At 44.8% G+C, this 21,142-nt stretch overlaps 1 protein-coding gene and 1 long non-coding RNA gene across 2 annotated transcripts in view; both read left to right on the forward strand.

The window, feature by feature from the left end:
- Positions 1-20,890, forward strand: part of LOC138972188 (serine-rich adhesin for platelets-like) — a 45,237-nt gene extending 24,347 nt beyond the window's left edge. Inside the window, exons 4-5 of the mRNA XM_070344932.1 lie at positions 19,563-19,868; positions 20,190-20,890. Coding sequence (XP_070201033.1) covers positions 19,563-19,868; positions 20,190-20,851 — 968 coding nt within the window. The 3' untranslated portion in view covers positions 20,852-20,890. The remainder of the gene's footprint in view (positions 1-19,562; positions 19,869-20,189) is intronic.
- LOC138972882 (uncharacterized) overlaps positions 1-21,142 on the forward strand; it is a 189,318-nt gene that overhangs the window by 157,971 nt on the left and 10,205 nt on the right. The window lies entirely within an intron of this gene.

The following is a 21,142-nucleotide window of genomic DNA, read 5'->3' on the forward strand; positions in this document are numbered from 1 at the left end:
TCTGAAAGAGTCCTGCCGATTTTTGTGCTATTTTGGAACTTAGAATATTTTTTGTCTCTGTTCTGAAAGTAGTTTCCAGGCCCGGGGGTGCTGCCCGATTTTTTGTGCGATTTTGGTACTCAGAATATTTTCCGTCTCTGTTCTGAAAGTGGTTTCCAGGCAAGGGCCTAGCATTGTAAGCCGATTTTTCTGCGTTTTTGGAATTTAGAATATTTTTTGTCTCGGTTCTGAAAGTAGTTTCCAGGCCCGGCGGTGCTGCCCGATTTTGTGCGATTTTGGAACTTAGAATATTTTCTGTCTGTTCTGAAAGTAGTTTCCAGGCCCAGGGGTGCTGCCCGCTTTTTCTGCGTTTTTGGAACTTGGAATAGTTTTTGTCTGTTGTGAAAGTTGTTTCCAGGCCCGGGGGTGCTGCCCGATTTTTTGTGCGATTTTGGTACATGTACTTAGAATATTTTCCGTCTCTGTTCTGAAAGTGATTTCCAGGCCCGGGTGTGCTGCCCGATTTTTTGTGCGATTTTGGTACATGTACTTAGAATATTTTTCGTCTCGGTTCTGAAAGTAGTTTCCAGGCCCGGCGGTGCTGCCCGATTTTGTGCGATTTTGGAACTTAGAATATTTTCTGTCTGTTCTGAAAGTAGTTTCCAGGCCCAGGGGTGCTGCCCGATTTTTTGTGCGATTTTGGTACTTAAAATATTTTGTCTCGGTTCTGAAAGTAGTTTCCAGTCCGGGGGGTGCTGCCCGATTTTTCTGCTTTTTTTTTACTTGGAATATTTGCTCCTCAGAATGGACTCGGTTGTGCAGTGTGTAGACTGCCAGAAATTGTTCAGTAGCCGTGTTAGGCTATTGAAACATAAATGCTCTAAGTGTACTTCTTGTGGCAAAGTGTTTTCATCATTCCAGCGCCTTCAGTCACACAATTGTTCAGATTCACAGGATATTCAGGTTAAAGCTATTGAGCAACATGGTATCACATTCAACCCTGTACACTGCCAGTGGCAGTTAGACAAATGTCGCCAGTTCACTTTGCCTTTGAAGCTTGCACTGCCTTCGTCAGATCAGCTGCTTCCGGCTGGAGCACCAACAATTTTTAAAAGGGTTGGTGGAGATGGTAATTGTTTTTTTCCGCTGCCTGAGCTTTGCCGTGACTGGGTGTGAAGAGTACCATCTCCAACTTCGAGCTGCAGTCTGCCATTTCATGACACAGTCTGCACACACATATCGAATTGAGCATGTTCTCCTGCAACAACAAGGGCTGACAGCCGCGTCCTATCTGACCAGGTCGGGCATGCGGAATTCAGGGACGTGGGCAACAGAAGTGGAGATTTACAGTGCAGCCCTCATGCTCAACACCAGAATCTGTGTTTATCGCAATGTAGTCGGGCAGAGTGCCTGGCACACACATGATCCAACACTGATTGCTCCACAGACCCATGTGAGTTCACAGTGCATTTACATCAACCACCTCAACAATACCCATTATGAAATTGTGACTGACGTCCATCTTCCATCTGACGGACCAGTGCTGTCATGCCAACATCAACAAGTTAATGTACCTGTGCTTGCAGCAGCAGAGTGTGAAGGTGCTGAGAAGCCACTCGTATCTCATACAACAGTGACACTTGTGAACCGCAGAAATACAATGCAGAAACTGCGTCAAAACCAAGAGTACAAGCAGAAAGAGTCAGCTGAAAATAGGTTGAGAAAAGGTGAGAGGAGACTTAGGCAGGCATATAGGCACAAGGAAGCACACCTAGGCAAAGAAAGAATCGCAAAGAGAAGATGCAGTGGAGAGTTCAGAGAACAAGAAGCAGAAAGAAACCGACTTAGAATGGCAAAACAGAGAGCCACTAAAGAGTATAGCCAGAAAGAAGCAGAAAGAAACAGACTTAGAATAGCCAAACAGAGAGCCACTAAAGAGTATAGCCAGAACGAAGCAGAAAGAAACAGACTTAGAATAGCCAAACAGAGAGCCACTAAAGAGTATAGCCAGAACGAAGCAGAAAGAAACAGACTTAGAATAGCCAAACAGAGAGCCACTAAAGAGTACAGCCAGAAAGAAGCAGGTAGAACTAGACAGAGAATGACAACAAAGAGAGGCAATAGGGATTACAGTCAGAAAGAAGCAGGTAGAACCAGACAGAGAATGGCAACAAAGAGGGTAGTGAAGAGTACAGCCAGAAAGAAGCAGGTAGAACTAGACAGAGAATGACAACAAAGAGAGGCAATAGGGATTACAGTCAGAAAGAAGCAGGTAGAACCAGACAGAGAATGGCAACAAAGAGGGCCAGTGAAGAGTACAGCCAGAAAGAAGCAGGTAGAACCAGACAGAGAATGACAACAAAGAGAGGCAATAGGGATTACAGTCAGAAAGAAGCAGGTAGAACCAGACAGAGAATGGCAACAAAGAGAGCCACTAAAGAGTATAGCCAGAAAGAAACGGGTAGAACCAGACAGAGAATGGCAACAAAGAGAGGTAGTGAAGAGTACAGAGAGAAAGAGGCCCTAAAAGACAGGCAAAGGAAAGCAGAACAAAGACAGAATAGAAACTACAGGCGAAAGGAATCGGAGAGTGACAGATTGAGGAAAGTGAAGAGAAGGCGTTGTCCTTTATACAGACACAGAGAAGCTTATCAAGCTAAGGTGCGAGCAGCAAGAGACAAACTGACCACAAAAAGCGGTTGCTTGACGGTCGATGACATCAAGAAGGTCTTTCAGTCCAATGTTAGTCACGGACCTTCATTCATATGTACATGCTGTAATGGTCTCTTCTACAAACACTCAGTGAGTGTTGCTCCCTCTGCTACATCTCTCCAGAACAAGGGTGTTAAGTCTTCCATTATAGAGCAGGTTCTGTTAGGAACAAAAAGCTTCCAAGACACTGAGTGGATATGTTCCACATGTCTCTCCAGTTTGAGCAAAACTGTGCTGCCCAATTTAGCTGTGAGAAATGGTCTTGGATTCCCGGCAATTCCACCTCCACTCAAAGGTCTCACAACCCTGGAGGAACGGTGTATATCGCCACGAATTCCCTTCATGCAGATGCGAGAGCTTGGCTGCGACCATCAGTTTGGTATTAGAGGAAATGTAGTAAATGTGCCCGTGGATGTGCCAGCTATGGTGACTTCATTACCTAGGCGATTCGAAGAGACAGAGACAATTGCCTTGAAGTTGAAGAGACGCTTGCGCTACAAGTCCTCCTACCACTTTGAAAATGTGAGGCCTGGGAAGATCTTTGCTGCTGCGGAGTGGTTGATTGGGAACAGTGTCCTGTTCAGAGAAGAGGGCATTAAGCTTGATCCTTCTTGGTTCAAGCCAGAGTGGGAGGGAGCAGAGTCGGTAGAGTTCAGAATCAACAGTGCAGATGATGATAGTTGTATCCAAAGTGAGAATACCAACCATGCTCACTCATGTGACAAAGGCAAACAACCTGAATGTGATGCTGTGAAGCAATGTTCTAATGTACCGCCACAAGGCCCTGAGCACTTGGTAACTGATCAAGCTTCTGGCACAGTGAAAGACAAGAAACCAGAACAAGACCAAGATGGTAATCTGCCAGAAGAGTATGCAGATTTGTTTCAGGAGTGGCCGGAGGAAAACATAGCTGCTAATGACAAAGATGACACTGGGGAAGATGATGAAGACAAAGAATGGGTCGAAACCAGTCAAGAGGCAGAAATGGGAGGTGGCTGTCGTGACACCCTTCTCCACCCCAACGACTTTACAACTGATGGCCAGGCGGCACTGAACATAGCACCAGGTGAAGGCAAACATCCACTTGGTCTGTTCATGGACAAAGATTGTGAGGAGAAATCCTTTCCAACCATATTTTGCGGCCAACGACGTGTTGATAACAGTGATCGAATGAAGCCCCTCACCTACAGTAAGATCTGCAAGGCTGAGCTAAGAAGTGCTGACCGGCGTGCTGCCCACTCCATTGCAAACATCTTTTTCAAGTTGAAGAAGCTACAGATGTTACAGATTCGAGATTTAGCCACAACAGCACTTCGGAAAGTGAAAGGAGCAAAGACAGGCCATACTGCAGGGCAGTTGAGGAAAGATGGTGCCATTGAAGATCTTCTGCGCCAGGATCAAGGGTATCGTGTCCTCAAAACACTGCGATCCTCTCCCCCGTACTGGCAAGCGAAACAGAAGGATCTCTTTGCTATGATTAGGCAGCTTGGTAGACCAACTTTCTTTGCTACATTTTCTGCTGCTGAAACAAGGTGGCTTGATCTTCTCCGTGTCCTCTACCGCATGGAGCACAGTGTAGACCCCACTGATGATGACCTTGAGAACCTGACCTGGCAGGAGAAGTCGCAGCTTATACAAAAAGATCCTGTGACTTGCGCTCGTCACTTTGACTACAGAGTTCAGGTCTTGTTCAGAAAAGTCATCCTGAGTGATCTGCAGCCTCTTGGAAAAGTGACGGACCACTTTTTCAGAGTAGAATTTCAGCAGCGGGGGTCCCCTCACATTCACTGTATGATCTGGGTTGAAGATGCACCAAAGGCTGATACAGACTCTGACGAAGATGTGGTGGCATTTCTTGATAAACACTTGACATGTCAGAGGCATGAAGAGGGTGAGTTGAAGGACGTTTCGAGCCTGCATGAACACAAGCATTCCAAGTCATGCAAGAAAGGTGGAAAACACGTGTGCAGGTTTGGTTTTCCTCTCCCTCCCATGTCAAAAACTATGATGCTCCGTCCACTGACTCAGTCTGAAGCAAAGGAGAATTCTGGCATCACAGAAAACTTGAGAACCATCAAAAGAGAACTTAGCCAGTTGAAACTGGGTGAGAACATTTCTTTTGAAGAATTTCTGGCACGAGTCGGCATTGATGAGAATCAGTACATCCTTGCACTTCGTTCTGACCTTGACAGCACCAAGATCTTTTTGCGACGCGAACCATCAGCGACACGCATGAACAGCAGAAATGATATTCTCGCTCAGGTGTGGATGGCCAACACAGATGTGCAATTTGTCCTCGATGAGTATGCCTGTGGAATGTACATTGTGACATACATCAGCAAGAGCCAGCGTGGCATGAGCGATCTTCTAAAACACGCTGATGATGAGGCAAAACGTGGCAACCAGAGTGTCAAACAAAAAGTCAGACACATTGCGAACAAGTTTTTGAACCACTGCGAAGTGTCTGCTCAGGAAGCTGTCTACCTCCTGATGCAGCTGCCTTTGACCCGATGCACAAGGGATGTGATTTTTGTCAACACATCACCCCCCTGCCAGCGAGTTGGTCTGCTCAAGAATTCCACCATGCTTGAAGCAATGAAAGATGAGGACACAGATGTGACTCTCACAAGCCTGATCGACAGGTACTCTGAAAGACCAAAGGAGTTGGAAAACATCTGTCTTGCAGACTTTGCTACTTCGTACGACATGAGAAAGGCAGGATCAAACAGCAGAACAGGTAAGAACACGAAAAAGAAGGAACAGGATTTCCTCCCTGAAGGTGAATATGAGGAGGATGCAACCGACAACATCTGGAACAATGACTCTTCTTCTGGTCACCTGTACAAACTTCCTGATGGCAAAGTCTTGCACCACCGGAGAAAACCAAAAGTTCTGCGTTGTGTTCGCTTTTCTCTGGAGTCTGACTCAGAAAACCACTACAGAGAGAAGCTGATGTTGTATATCCCATGGCGAAACGAGGACAAGGATATCATTGGTGGGTGTGGGACATACCATGAGAGATTTGAACAGATGAAAGAAACAGTGTTTGAAGTCAGCAGCAAGTTTGAGACCAATGCTACTGCTGTGGACCAGGCTGTGGAACAGGTGCAGAAGGATGGCATTGATGAGGAAGCATGGGATGGGGTGGCTCCACAAGCACAAGACATGGAGAGCCGCCACGAGAAATACAACACAGAGAGTACCATCAATGCAGCGTTCCAACCAGACTCTGAACAGCACCGACAGTATGACATTGGTCTTGACCTGGGTTGTCACGCAACATCTGACATAACCCATGACCGTATAGTGAACAGGATACCAAATGAAGAATTTGATGCAATGGTAAGATCACTGAATTGCAGTCAGCAAACGTTCTTCTATCACATACTGCACTGGATGAAGACAAAGTGTAGTGGCAGTCTATCTGCATGCGAACCCTTCTACTGTTTTCTCTCTGGAGGTGCAGGTGTGGGAAAGAGTCGTTGTGTTCTGGCTATTTACCATGCTCTTGTCCGTTACCTAAGCAGTCGCCCTGGAGACAATCCGGATTGCCTTCGGGTACTTCTTGCCGCTCCAACAGGCAAGGCTGCCTATAACATCAGAGGTGTGACACTACACACAGCCTTCTGCCTCCCTGCAAACCAGAGTCTCAGTGATTACGTGAAACTTGACGCCAGTCGCTTGAACACACTTCGGTCAACTCTAGCAGAATTGCGATTGGTGATCATTGATGAAATTTCCATGGTTGGTGCCAACATGTTGGGTTTTGTCAGTCAGCGTCTGCAACAAGTGATGGGTTGCAGCAAGCCCTTTGGTGGTGTCAGTGTCCTTGCTGTTGGTGATCTATTCCAGCTGAGACCAGTCATGGATCGCTGGGTATTTCAGCCAAGTCGTGGACCATATGAAGCACTAGCACCAATTGTCTGGCAGGAGCTGTTCCAGATGTTTGAGTTGACCCAGGTGATGCGGCAGAAAGATGACAAAACCTTTGCTGAAGCTCTAAACAGGATCAGGGAGGGAAGCCACACCAAAGAAGATGCAAGCCTCATCAAGTCCCGTGTTGTCAAATCCAGTATCCCGGACAACATGCTTCACCTGTTCACCAGCCGTCGTCTGGTCACTGAGCAAAACACCAGAAGTCTTGCCCTTCTCCAGTCTACGGAGATTCTGCTGGAAGCCAAGGACAGTGTGATGGGCGACATCAGCGTTGCACTGAAAACCGAGATACTTCACAAAGCTCGTGATATGACAGTGCAGCAAACGCAGAGTCTTACATCACACTTGACTCTCAAAGTGGGCGGTAGATTCATGTTGGTGCACAATGTTGACATCAGTGATGGTCTGACGAATGGAGCTTCTGGCACCTTACGACAGGTTGGACACAAAGGCAGTGAGAAGCCAGAACATGTGTCCGTTGTCTGGATAGAGTTTGATGAAGAGAGTGTTGGTGAAAAGACCCGCCACCAAAATAAACAACTCTACACACCGGCCATCAGCTCCACATGGACTCCCATCTTTCATGCCGTCAAACAGTTTCGTGTTGGAAAACGAGAAAATGTTGCAGTGCTTCGTAAACAGTTTCCGTTGACAGCTTGCTCTGCTATCACAGTACACAAGTCACAGGGTTCAACTCTTGAGCAAGTTGCGGTGTCTTTCCAGGTATGATACAACACCATCTAGTGTATGTGGCACTCAGCAGAGCCAAAACTCTGGGCGGCCTCCATCTTCTTGATTTTGACCCAAACAAAATCAGAGTGTCACCTGATGTCAAGACCGAGATGGAACGATTGCGGAAGAAGCCCATTGAGTGGTGTGTGAGCGACCTACAGCAGATTGCCAGCATTGGATTTCTGATAGGTTTTCACAACAGTCGCTCTCTTCACAAGCACATGGAAGATCTCCGTCTTGAAAGAAATCTGTTACGAGCTGAAATGTTGGTCATATTTGAAAGCTGGGAACACAAACAAGATGAACCACAGCACTACAGTCTCCCTGAATTCAAAGTTCTTGACAGAAACCCTGCCCCAACCAAGACTCACCGTCCACATGCTGGCACGATAGTGTACATCCGTGATGACAGTCTGCTGTCTACCTCCAACACAGCTACAAGCCGAAGTTGCAATCACAGCATAGAAGTTACAGTGCTTGACGCCAGCAGCAGAATTGCAGGGCTGAGTGTAGTGGGAGTGTACTGTCCTCCGGGTGTGAAAACCAGCGCACTGCGTACTGAACTTGAGACCATTCTTCACAGGGTATTAGCAAGTCACCCCTATGTTGTGATGGGAGGAGACTTCAACAGTGATGCCTCTGACAGACTGTCAAAACCACTCAAACAGCTGTGTCAGGAATTCAGTCTGCGTCAGCTCATTACTGAACCCACAACAGACTATGGCTCAGTATTGGATCTGATCTTCACCAATCTCCCTGAGTCTGCAATACTAGGAGGTGTACTTGAATCCTGGTACTCGGACCACAAACCCTGCTGGGTGTCAATTTCATTGTAAATGGAATTTTTGAGAGATTGACACACTTAATATTCTGTTTGTTGCAGAATTTGATATGCAAGCCATGACAGTGACACAACTAGGTGTGGATGCGTTAATTAGATTCTGTGTCTGGTGTTTTAATTGGCGCTAAATCTGAAGTTATGTACAGGAGCATAAGATTTGTCATGTTTTATTTTAAATTAATGCAATGGAAATAAAGAATCAGTAGCAGAACACATTTGACTCCTTGTTTTTGCTTTTAATTTAATTTAGGGCCCGGTAGCTCAGTTGGTAGAGCACTGGACTTGTGATCGGAAGGTCGCAGGTTCGAATTCGGGCCGGGACGGACACGGGTCAACTTTATGTGCAGACCCAGAGACGGAAGCCATGTCCCACCCCCGTGTCATCACAATGGCACGTAAAAGACCTTGGTCATTCTGCCATAAGTGCAGGTGGCTGAATACACCTAAACACGCAGACACCTGGGTAGCGCGACACCGTTGCTGCTAGCTTTCCACTGGGAGGAAGCGACCCGAATTTCCCAGCGATGGGACAATAAAGTAATGAAAATGAAAATGAAAATGAAATCCTTTTCTGGTTGTAGTTTGTTGTTTATTTATTGATTGAATGGATGTCATAATCAAGTTTTCTCCACAGGTCAGTGCTTGATATCATCTTCAACAGTCTCCCTGAATCTGGAGGATCATCATGTTTACTTGACTTTATGCTTCGTGTCTCCTTTAATGTACACTAACTTTATTAGTGTATTGCAGATGTTTGTGGGGTGTAACAGTAGTAACACACAACATGCCTGGATGAGCTTATAGTTCATTGTGCTTGATGTATTTTCATCATAACACTCAAATGAATGTTCATGTCCTTGCAAGTGACTAACTGTACAGATCCCACAGGACACAAAAGGAGCGTCGAAATAGCTTTGCTGTATGCTGAGTGTGTGATTTGGAAATAAAATATGTTGATACATTTTGCTTCATGTTGTTGCTTCATCAGTGGTCTGTTTAGTAATTGTAATTTTAGGCTAGTGAGTATTATAACTGTCAATTTCGCATAAGTTTAAGGTGTTTGCTTTGTTTTTAAAATTGATTAATTGAATATCATAGTCAAGTTGTCTCCAGGTATTGTCAAGTGGTATAATTGTACTATGACAATACATTTGAACAATAAAGTCATGTCACTTATGTGAGGTAAGTAACTGCCCCCAGAAACTGATACCGTGTTGTGGTGGGGTGGCTTGCGTGCTTCCATAATCCATCAAGCTAAGTCAGCTAATGTGCAGGGTGCCTGGTAGGGTCTCCCATACTGAACAGTCGGTGGTGTCTGACCATCAAACTAAGTCAGTTGGCGCGTTTTGCACATTTTCAGGGTTTCCCATGCTGAACAGTTTGAATGGCTAGAAGCCTGACAAAACTCAGTTTCAAGATTAAAGAAGAAGAACTTGAAAACAATTTTATCAGCTATATATGCATGTCTGCTATTGGTTACAGATCTGAGGATATGACGACATGGTGGCGAGTGATGACAGCAAGCACAGAGCAGGGGTGGAATAAATTGCAGGACACTCGACACCCCCACCCACCCCTCATGACCCACTGCTTATCAGTGCCAGGCAAGCCTGCGTGGTTCAGAAGTACAACTACAAGTAGCTGGGCATAATCCTGGACTGACAACACAACTGAAGTGGTAACAACAGCAGCTGCTACAGAAATGTCTTCATTTTCTCCTGGAGCTGAGGCTCCATCCTTGTGGACATTGCCATTCTCTGGTTTCCAAACATGTCGGATAGTGTACTCTCAAACAAAATTGGTGACATTTCTGAATCATTTAGAGAGGACTGTGGTATGCTGCATGAAGTGTTGTGCTATCATTGACCCTAACACTGTGCGTGAGGAAAACGATGATGAAATTCAAGGCTATTCCGTGTAATCTTTCATATTCTTCCCTGCATGTGGAGCTGGTAACCCACAGGACAAGTGACACATCAGAGAGACTTCTGGGTGTGAAGGCTTGGATCATGGACAAATCACCCCATGGATAACATGATCTTCTTTCCTTTCCCCACTATATGTATCATGTTTTCAAATCAATATCTGTATTGTCATTCTGTTGTCAAAAATTAGAAGTTTGAATCACTTAAATCAGTTCATCTTATTTTGTAAGTTAAGGTGATACGTCCTTGGGCACTGCCAAGGGGAGGTAATTCTTAACTTAGCGGTTTTTCAGTTGGCAACTCCTCTCAAAATGTATTCAACATTGCCTGTGATCATGATCCAGGGCTAAAGATGGTGTGCAATTTACCAGGCACTGTCTAGGGGAGATAATTCACCAGTTCGCGGTTTGTCAGTTGCCAACGTCCTTCAAAATTTAATCAAAATATTATTTTCAGTGCTGGCAAATCATTCATTATTCTGGTAGACCCAACCCATTCAAATTCAGGTTGTTCCCAGACACAGAAAAGAAAAGGTCAGTTAGACCTGGATTCAAAAGTGAGTTGAACCCACCTTGTAATATCTCCCAAAAATGGAAAAAATGAGGTCTTAGAAGGAGGGAGTCTTAAACTGGGGGTAACTTTACAGAGGTTATGAACAGAAAGTCAGAAAACAGATTATTAAAAGGGAGGGAGTCTTAAAAGGGGTGTTCCACTGTATGTGTACGTGATAGAAAACAGACCAAGGCCTAGGAACTACACATCACTAAAACACTGCAATGTATCATGTGTGGAAGAGTCTTTAGAAAAAGATCAAATGAGTGTGATTCTTGTGTAATGATTCCCATATTTGACTTTTTTATGACTTTTCAAGAATGAACCATCATTTTAAAGGCACATTTCTTATAAAAAAATGTTTGGCTCACCGTCTCACTTTCAGACATGACAAAGCTTTGTTTTGTAAAAGTGACTTTTAGCTTTGGCAAGCAGTCAGCATTTTGAATGTTGGCCTGTGACAAATTCAACGCATGTTCTTACCAAATACAGCGTGCTAGATTTGACTGAGATTGTGAGATGTTTTCACAAGGAGAAATGTGACTTTACTTGAACACTGGGGTGGTGGAGATTGCACAATGTCATGGTATTCTGTGATAATACTTACACGGAGTGGTAACTGTACTACTACAAGTCATGGTACAGTAGAACTCCCTTTTTAAGACCCCCCAAGACCTTGTTTTCTCAGACTTTCTGTTCATATCCTGTGTAAAATTACCCCCATTTTTTACTTGCTTCATTTTAAGAGGGGTGTCTTAGAAGGGGGTTCCACTGTATTGGACATTTTGTCTCAGCTTCCTCTTAAAAGGCCACTGCATTGGAACCGCCCCTTTTTTAAGACCACCTGATTTGGACTTCTTCACAATCCCGTGTCATCTCAGAATTTTTTTTCGTATCTTCTGACTTGTTCTGTAAATTAACCCCCATTTTGTGGACACCCCCCCCCCCCCCCCCCCCCTTCAATTTTTCAAAAGGGGAATCCACTGTTTTTACTTCAAGGTGCTGTTTTCACATGAATGTGTGTTGAGCAAATGCTTATGGTAAGTTACTGTTACTGTACATTGCATGGTACCTGCAATGTGAGGCCCCTCTGATGAATGGACACTCCCCATGAAACGACAATTTCTGTAGTCCCTTTGATCTTGACAAACATTTACCTGTTGTAAAAGTAAAAGGCCACTTGCAATTTAGGGCTAGTTCAGGTGTCCTTTCATCACAGGTACCTCGTGCTGTATTATCTGCGCCGTTGTGTGATCATTATTGTATGTTTGTTTTCTGTTTCTTTTTGTATGTAAAATATGTTCTTGCCAGTGTTACCGCAGGCCCCACTAGAGTGCTTTCTTTTTTTACACCCCCGGTATAGGGGTGTGTATAGGATTCGCTCCATGTGTTTGTTTGTTTGTTTGTGTTCGCATATAGATCTCAAGAATGAACGGACCGATCGTCACTAAACTTGGTGAACAGGTTCTATACATAGCACAAAAACTCTTCTGATAAAAACCAGACAAATTGACTTTGTGCATGAAGTCATTGTGTCTAGTCTGCGTATTTTAAAATGTTTCCTGAAGTTGACAGAGGTAATTGAATAAATTCTGAAACTGAAAGTGTGCATAAGTGTGCTGTAATATATGTGATGCGAGTATGTAGTGTGAGTGTGTGTGTTAAGATTTATTCCTATGCATTACTTGTACATGTATTGCATGAGAATTCCAAAGTTAAAAAATATCATCTTCATGTGTGTGTGTGTGTGTGTGTTCAACATATAGTTTCACATACGTGAGCCTTGAAGGCTTTGCCTCTTGTTTGAAAAAGAGATGAGACAACAAACAAACAAAAAATATATATAAAAAAAATGAAAAAAAATAATTTAAAAAAAAAGGAAAAAAAAGAAAAGGAGAAAAACAGCAAGAAAAACTTAGTTTGAATTATCGAACACAATCTGTGTCAATACCGAAAACGAAAGCAAATACAAAACGAGAACGAAAGACACAACAAAATATCAACAACAAAAAAAGACTGATGGGCCCCAAGTAATATATTTAGAAAAACCCACACCAACATCGAGCTAAGGTGTCCCAAAGCAGTTTGATTTCTCAATATAGCTTTGGACAGCAACAAAAATAGCACTATTTTCAAATATGGAAATGTTTGAATCACCTGTCAGGAGTGTGTCAATATTAACAAATTCTGGAGCTAATGTACCGATTGTTGCGGTTCTTGCATCATTAAACAGGGGACATGATAGCAAATAGTGATGAACAGTTTCAGCAAAATAACCACAAGAACATTCCGGGTTGTTTACTAGGTGGCGATTAAACATATCATATTGTAAATCACTCATTCCAAGTCTTAACCTGCAATGCAAAACTTCAGTTTTGCGATTTGGGGAATAGTAATATGGTGGAATTGAAATATCAAAAGCTGTGAAATGTCACTTGAACAGACCAACAGAATCACATTGTTGTATATTATCAGGAAAATTATTCCAGAGACTAGTTGCAGAAGGAATAAAAGATGACTTGTACAAATCTGATTTACACTGGGGAGTCTTACGCTCTAGTGGGTGTCTGTGGTGGTAGAGATTTAGGTCAGAAACAAGAGGTGGCAATAAAACGTTGAGGTAATTTGGTACATTGCCGTGGACCATTTTATAATATAACATTAATTTGTGACGGCGTCTTCGCTCTGTAAGTGGTATAAAGCCAGATGCTGTATACAATTTTTCGTGTGAAGTGCCTTTAACAGCACCAACAATAATTCGAATGGATTCGAGTTGCAGCTTCTCCAGCTCATCTGAAAGCTTCTTTGTACAATTATCCCACACAGAGTATTGCCAGTCCCCTCTGCAAAACACACCACACGCTTTTCCACACGCATCTGTAATGTTATGACGTCATTAAAAACCGTGTTCTATTGTCAATATGCAAGAACCCTGACGTAAAAAGGTTGCTGGGGATTCTGGGAGAATCATGGCGGAATAAATAACACGCTAACCCTCCATGCCTGTGTCTGCTTCATTTATAGTCTACCAGTTTGTTTATATATATGCATGTGACCGTCCAACACGACGAGAACACGACATGGTGTCAGAAGTGGCTGGTAGCGAAGCAGTGAGTGTGAAAAACTTTATGTACGAGATTGCAAGTCGAAAGTTTTGTTCGCGCGTGCCGTAGAGCATTTTGTTCGATCTAAAATCGCGTACTCCGACAGCAGCAAACTAGATGTAGCGTCGCAGTAGGAAGCGCACACTCCAAAAATAAAGAAAGGTGTGGTTCAGTGGTACGGATTCAGCAGAGATCCAGTATGGCAGAGCAGCCGAACCAACCACCATTACAGGCAGAGAGGAGACATTACACAGCCAATGTTCCAATACCTTCAAAGCTGGTTATGGAAGGCAACTTATCCCAAAACTGGAAGAAGTTCAAAAGACAATGGGACAATTATGAGATTGCTTCTCGACTGGACAAAGAAGAAGGAGAATACCGGTGTGCAGTGTTGCTTGCCTGCATTGGCGAAGATGCAATGGAGGTGTATGACAGCATGAGGTTCTCTGAAGGTGAGAACAAGAAAGACATAAGCGTTGTCATCAAGAAACTGGAAGAATTTTGTGTGGGAGCCACGCATGAAGCGTTCGAAACATACAAATTTCACATTCGACGCCAGGATTCGTCTGAGTCGATCGATGCGTATGTGGCAGCCCTTAGACAACTTGCTAAGAACTGTAATTATGGCATCATGGAAGACCGTATGATACGGGATAGAATTGTCGTTGGTGTCAAAAGTGATACCATGCGGGAGAAACTTCTTGAAGATTCAACACTGACTTTTAAAAAAGCAGTAGACATATGCAGAGCTTATGAGTCATCCCAGCAACAACTCCATGAAATGTCTAAGGAAACAACAGTGGATCGCCTAAAGGGGGTTCCGAATGCTATGCAAAAGGGACAGCATCCGAAAACACAGTGGAAGCGTCCAAGCCGAAATCTCGGAGAAAGGTCACAAAAGTGCACCAGATGCGGTCGAGATCAGCATGGCAGAGAGTCATGTCCTGCCGCGAAAGCCGAATGCAGAAAATGCCTGAAGAAAGGACATTATGCAGTTTGTTGTTTCAGCAAGCCCATCAGCCAAGCTTCTGTGAAGGAAGTGAAAGATGAAGCATATCTGGGAGCAGTGTCAAATGCAGGAACTGACGCCTGGCATGTGGACGTTCAGCTAGAGCAGTCAAACATTCAGTTTAAGATGGACACTGGAGCAGACGTAACAGTGATGCCAGCAGTGATGGTACCCAAAAACAAATACCCGCTTGAGAGGCCTTCGAAAAGACTCTTTGGCCCAGGTAAAATTCCACTAAAAGTGCTTGGACAGTTCACGTCAAAAATGAAAGTCAAGAACGCCATGAGCATTCAAGACATCTACGTGGTTGAAGACCTAGAAGAACCTCTGTTAGGGAGACCAGCAATTCAGGCGCTAGGACTCGTGAAGCGTGTGGAAACGGTGAAAGAAGGCGACAAGGAACGCATTCAGAAGACTTTCCCCAGGCTGTTCTCTGGACTTGGGAAAATGAAAGAGACTTATACGATTCGCCTGAAGGACAGTGCAGTGCCGTATGCAGTGACAGCACCGAGACGTGTTCCACTCCCTTTTCAACAGAAGGTAGAGGAGGAGCTTAGGCGACTGCAAGATCAGGAAGTGATTCGACCAGTCAACACTCCAACTGACTGGTGTGCCCCCATCGTTGTGGTGCCGAAAGCACATAATGATGCAGTGAGGATCTGTGTAGACCTTACCAGACTGAACGAGAGTGTCAAGAGAGAAAACTATCCTCTTCCGTCTACAGATCAACTCCTCGCACAGTTAGAGGAGGCAACAGTATTCACTAAACTGGACTGCAACAGCGGTTTCTATCAAGTTCCACTGGAGAAAAGCTCACAAGAGTTGACGACCTTCATTACACCAATCGGACGTTTTTGTTTTCAACGTCTACCCTTCGGAATCTCGTCAGGGAGCGAGGTTTTTCATCGCATCATGTCGCAGCTGTTGTCAGACATTCCAGGGGTCATATGCGACATAGATGATGTGTTGGTGTACGGACGCTACCAAGTCGAGCATGACCAACGTCTGAAGCAAGTACTTGAAAAGCTTCAAGATGCTGGTGTCACACTGAATGACAAGTGTGCTTTCGGCCAAACAAGCATCAAGTTTCTCGGACACGTGATCTCCAAGGATGGTGTGCAGATGGATCCGGACAAGGTGGAGGCTATCAGGAACATGCCTCGACCTAAGAGCGTCCCTGAACTACGACGTGTTTTGGGACTGGTGAACTTCGTCCGAAAGTTCTCCCCTAACCTGGCAGAAGAGACCAGACCTCTACGTGATTTGCTGAAAAAGGAAATTCAGTGGACATGGGGAGACGCACAGGAGAGAGCGTTTCAAAGACTGAAAGAACAGCTGACCTCACCACCAGTGCTGGCTCACTACAGCACATCCTTGCCTACCAAAGTGTCAGCTGATGCTTCGTCGTACGGGCTGGGAGCTGTCCTTCTCCAGGAAAGAGACGGTGAATGGCAACCCGTATTCTTTGCTTCAAGATCTATGACGTCCACCGAGCAGCGGTATGCCCAGGTGGAAAAGGAGGCATTAGCGTCTACGTGGGCCTGCGAGAAGTTCGCTGACTTCTTGATTGGTCTTCCCTCATTCACCATAGAGACAGACCACAGGCCGCTTCTGGCACTCCTCAAGTCAAAACAGCTAGACGAGCTTTCGCCACGGATTCAACGGTTCCGTATGAGGCTGATGCGGTACCGGTATGACGTGATCTACACAGCTGGTAAGGATCTGACAACTGCTGACGCCTTATCGCGTGCTCCAGTCGGATCTCCACAGACGTCAGACTTACAGCTTGACAGTGATGTTGCAGCATACGTCAAGTCAGTGGTGGAAGGATTTCCAGCGTCAAAGCAGCGCATGGATGAAATCAGGGCCAAACAGCAGAAAGATATAATTTGCTGCAAAGTGAAAGACTACTGCAACAAAGGATGGCCTGATGTTAACAAGGTTGAACCAGACCTTAAGCCTTTTCACACAGTGAGAGACGACCTGACGGTACAACAAGGACTGTTGTTGTTCAGGGACCGTCTTGTCATTCCAGAAGTGATGAGGCAGGACATTCTCAGCAAAATCCACGGAGGTCACCAGGGCATCGTAAAGTGCAGAGCGCTGGCAAGATCTTCAGTGTGGTGGCCAGGACTTTCCACAGACATAAAAGTCATGATAGAAGAATGTGCAACTTGCGTGAAGGAGCGCAAACCACCACCAGAACCATTGCAACCTACACCAGTGCCAGATTATCCATGGCAGAAAGTGGGTGTCGACTTGATGGACTGGCGTGGAAACGACTACCTTGTGGTGGTGGACTATTTCTCGAGGTACATAGAAATGGCACTACTACGTTCGACCACCAGTGAAACTGTCATCCAACACCTGAAGAGCATCATGTCCAGGCATGGAATCCCGGAAGTCATGATGACGGACAATGGCCCTCAGTTTGACGCTGACAAGTTCTCAAGGTTTGCTGAAGAATATGGCTTCACCCATGAAACCAGTAGTCCACGGTATCCGCAAGCCAACGGAGAAGCTGAACGAGCAGTGCAGACCCTCAAGCAGCTGCTCCTGAAAGCTGAAGATCCGTACGTGGCCATGTTAAACTACAGAGCGACGCCTCTGCAGTGCGGTTTCAGTCCAGCGGAAAGACTTATGGGACGTCGTTTGAGAACCAAGGTACCTGCCGTTCCCAATCTGCTTATTCCAGACTGGCCAAAGTTCCACGACATGCGGTCAGCCGATGTCCAGCAGAAAGAGGCACAGAAGAAAAACCACGACAAGCGACACCGAGCTCAACCCCTTCCTACCCTCAAGCCAGGAGAACGTGTGTGGCTGAAAACACCTACGGAGAAAGAAGCAGTCATCTTGCGACCAGTTGCTCCGAGGTCATACGAACTACAGACAAAGACGGGCATCCAGAGAAGAAATCGCCGACACCTCAACAGACGTCTGAGTGATGCACCAACCCCAAAGCAGTCACCAGACAAAGCGTCAACAACCATTCCTCCTGATGCGGGACGCCCAGGACATCGCGGGGAGGACGGTGGTTCTCCTGATCCGTCCTCAGAACAAAGGGAGACAGATTCTCCGTCTGAGGGATTGCCCAATGAACGGCCTGTGACCACAAGAAGCGGTCGCGTGGTCAAGCGGCCTAACATTCTTGATCTGTGACTTTTGGTTATGTTTAACTAGTGTGAAAGAAGCACAGGAATGTTTTCTTTTGTTGAAGTTTTCATCTATGAAAGTCATACTCATAGTTACATTGAAGAGCTAATTTGCTTTGTTTTCTAAAAGAAAAAATAAGCGTAAAGTAAGGGGGATGTAATGTTATGACGTCATTAAAAACCGTGTTCTATTGTCAATATGCAAGAACCCTGACGTAAAAAGGTTGCTGGGGATTCTGGGAGAATCATGGCGGAATAAATAACACGCTAACCCTCCATGCCTGTGTCTGCTTCATTTATAGTCTACCAGTTTGTTTATATATATGCATGTGACCGTCCAACACGACGAGAACACGACAGCATCGACATGCACATGATGAGTTTCGCCTCTGTTGTAATAAATTACACCATTAAAAGAGCTAGTGAACAGCGCTGCTGCGACGCGGGCGCAGGTAAAAAGCCAAGTGAGCGGCCCACTGCTGGTCAGTCAAACATACCTGACATCAGCTCACAATTTAAGACACAAATGCACCATAAAAGCATGCAGACCGAGGGGTTGTGACTGGTGGTACCCACCAGCCACAGGCACAGTAAAAAGAGAGTTTAAATTATATTTATACTAAATAACAATTTAATTTGAGTGCGAAATTAATCGCAATAATGTTTTGGCCAAGTTTAGTTGGAATGAGAGTAGATTTGTGAGTGTAACCCTTAGTATATACTTGTCCGCAGCACATAACTATAACTTTAATGTGTGGTCCTTTAACACAAGTAGGGGAGACCGTGGCTAGTCCGCCCCCGGGGCACATCCGTCTTTGTCTGTTTATTCTTACGTTTGCCACCTTTTAGTCATTCACACCATGTGAGAGTGGTGTCCCTTCTTCCCGCCATATTCTGCAGAAGTTCAAAGGTTGCGCGCCCATATATCGTGAGTACAGATCACAAAAAGGTTTTTTCTTCATTTTTTGTAACATGAATGCTTTGGAGTTGACTTAGGTTTTGATGCATTACCTCTGAGAACAAATACTTAGTCTTGGTGTCGAGTGAAAGTGCGTTAATTAAGGTCGAGTTCTGACGAAAGTTTTGCTTCTTCCTTCCCATGTTGTGCTCGCTATCTGGCACTAGAGTTGTCTGCCCGTGCGGGGGCAAGTCCGCCTATTTGTCATGGGGCATGTCCGCCGTGAGCAGTATGTACAAGACATGTTCATGCGAACATAAAAACTGTCTGCACATTGATATCAGCTACACATTTGTCTTGATGTAAAATAAAAAATCAGTCTTCTAGTTTATCAAACTCGCCAGTTATGCTACCAAAAGCATAAAAGTAGGCGGACTAGCCCCGGTCTCCTCGCCAGTTATGCTACCAAAAGCATAAAAGTAGGCGGACTAGCCCCGGTCTCCCCTAACGTAATTTTTTGTTACATTCTTTCGTATTTTGTCATTGGCATTTTTGAACCTGAATATTGAAGGGAATTAAAAAAGCTTTCCCACTAAAGCTTGCCCACTTCTAGTCTTGTACATACGGTACTATGGGATGAGAGCGGCGGACTTGCCCCACCTACCCGAATAAAATGACTTCTTGGGCTGATTTATACCATCATAAGGTTTAATTGTCTTCAGACGAAGCAACCATATCGTCTTTCGATGTCAACTCAGTGACGTCAGACAGCCTAACGGTCAACACCAGTGACACGGTGACCTTGACCTGTCGAGGTGTTGGCAGACCCTCACCGGAAATGACTCTGTCCAGTGCCACCAAAGACGCCATCGGACACATCCCACAAGGAACGCCGTCTCTGGAGGATAAAGTAACGGAGGTGACTGGCAGTGTAACAGCACAATGTCGTGACACTGGTATCTACACGTGTGAGGCCAGCAATGGTGTTGGGGAGAAACAGACACGACGCGTCACTGTCTTTGTGCGCTGTGAGTATTCACCTACAAACTTGAACAACTGTCATTCTTCGTCAGTCTCAGGACATAGAAACAAGTATCCCACAGACAGACAGACAGACAGACAGACAGACAGACACATAAACACAAAAGCCCACATGTATAGAAAATACCAGCTTTTGACTTCCTATTCTCTATCACACGTTCTTATAATAATGAAAGAAAATAATTCGACGACAATAACAGAGCTTTTTAAGAGTCCTAATTGTAAGAATCTTGAGACAAACAAACAACGGCTGTTTCGTGCTATTGCCTAATCAAATGTTCTTTCTCTTTCTATTCAAATCTCATCAGGTAAACCTGAGGTGCTAGACAACAGACCCGGAGACGGCGGAAGAATGGAAATACCGTCTCTGAACTTTACCACCAAAGCTGTGCGTCTCAACTTCCATTTTGCAGCGTACCCTACACCACAGCTCAGTGATATCAAGTTCTTTCCACAACGACCAAACACAACCAGTGTGGGAAAGCCAGTAAAGGGAAATACAATTCAAGTTGCTTGTTCACGTCACACTGACGATTTGTTCAACGTCACCTGTGCTGTCACTGTGAATGATATCACAAGTTCGGACGCTGGGTTTTACCAAGCTGTGATAGGCAACAGTCTTGGTGATGTAAAGGTGCTCTTTACTTTGTCAGGATACATCTGTTTGTCTGCAGTGTCTGTCTGTGGGTGGGCGTTGTCTGTGTCTGTGTGTGACTCTCTCTATCTATCTATCTCTCTATCTTTCTCTCTATCTATCTATCTCTCTATCTTTCTCTCTCTCTCTCTCTCTCTCTCTCTGTCTCTCTCTCTCTCTCTCTCTCTCTCTCTCTCTCTCTCTCTCTCTCTCTCTCTCTCTCTCTCTCTCTCTCTCTCTCTCTCTCTCTCTCTCTCTCTCTCACACACACACACACACTCACACTCACACATCGAGCACCGAAATCGCACGTCTCCTCATTATTTTGCAAGGTAAAGGTAGTAAGGAAAGACCGAAATTGGCAGAAATTCAACATTTGGCAGTACATAACGCAAAAACAACATATACAAATACAGGATAACGCTTCAAAAGCCTGTTTATTTTAAGTTATTGAGACATCCCAGTGCACTAAGGGATTTATAGAGCAAATCGAGAAAATTCATTATTGAACGAAGCGCATAGCGCTGAGTTCAATAATTATTTTCGAGATTTGCTCTATAAATCCCTTAGTGCACTGGGATTGTTTCAATAACGATATTGTCAGTACCGCCATAGAAAAAAGAAGAT

The sequence above is a fragment of the Littorina saxatilis genome, linkage group LG8, assembly GCF_037325665.1.
Source record: "Littorina saxatilis isolate snail1 linkage group LG8, US_GU_Lsax_2.0, whole genome shotgun sequence".
Taxonomy (NCBI): domain Eukaryota; kingdom Metazoa; phylum Mollusca; class Gastropoda; order Littorinimorpha; family Littorinidae; genus Littorina; species Littorina saxatilis.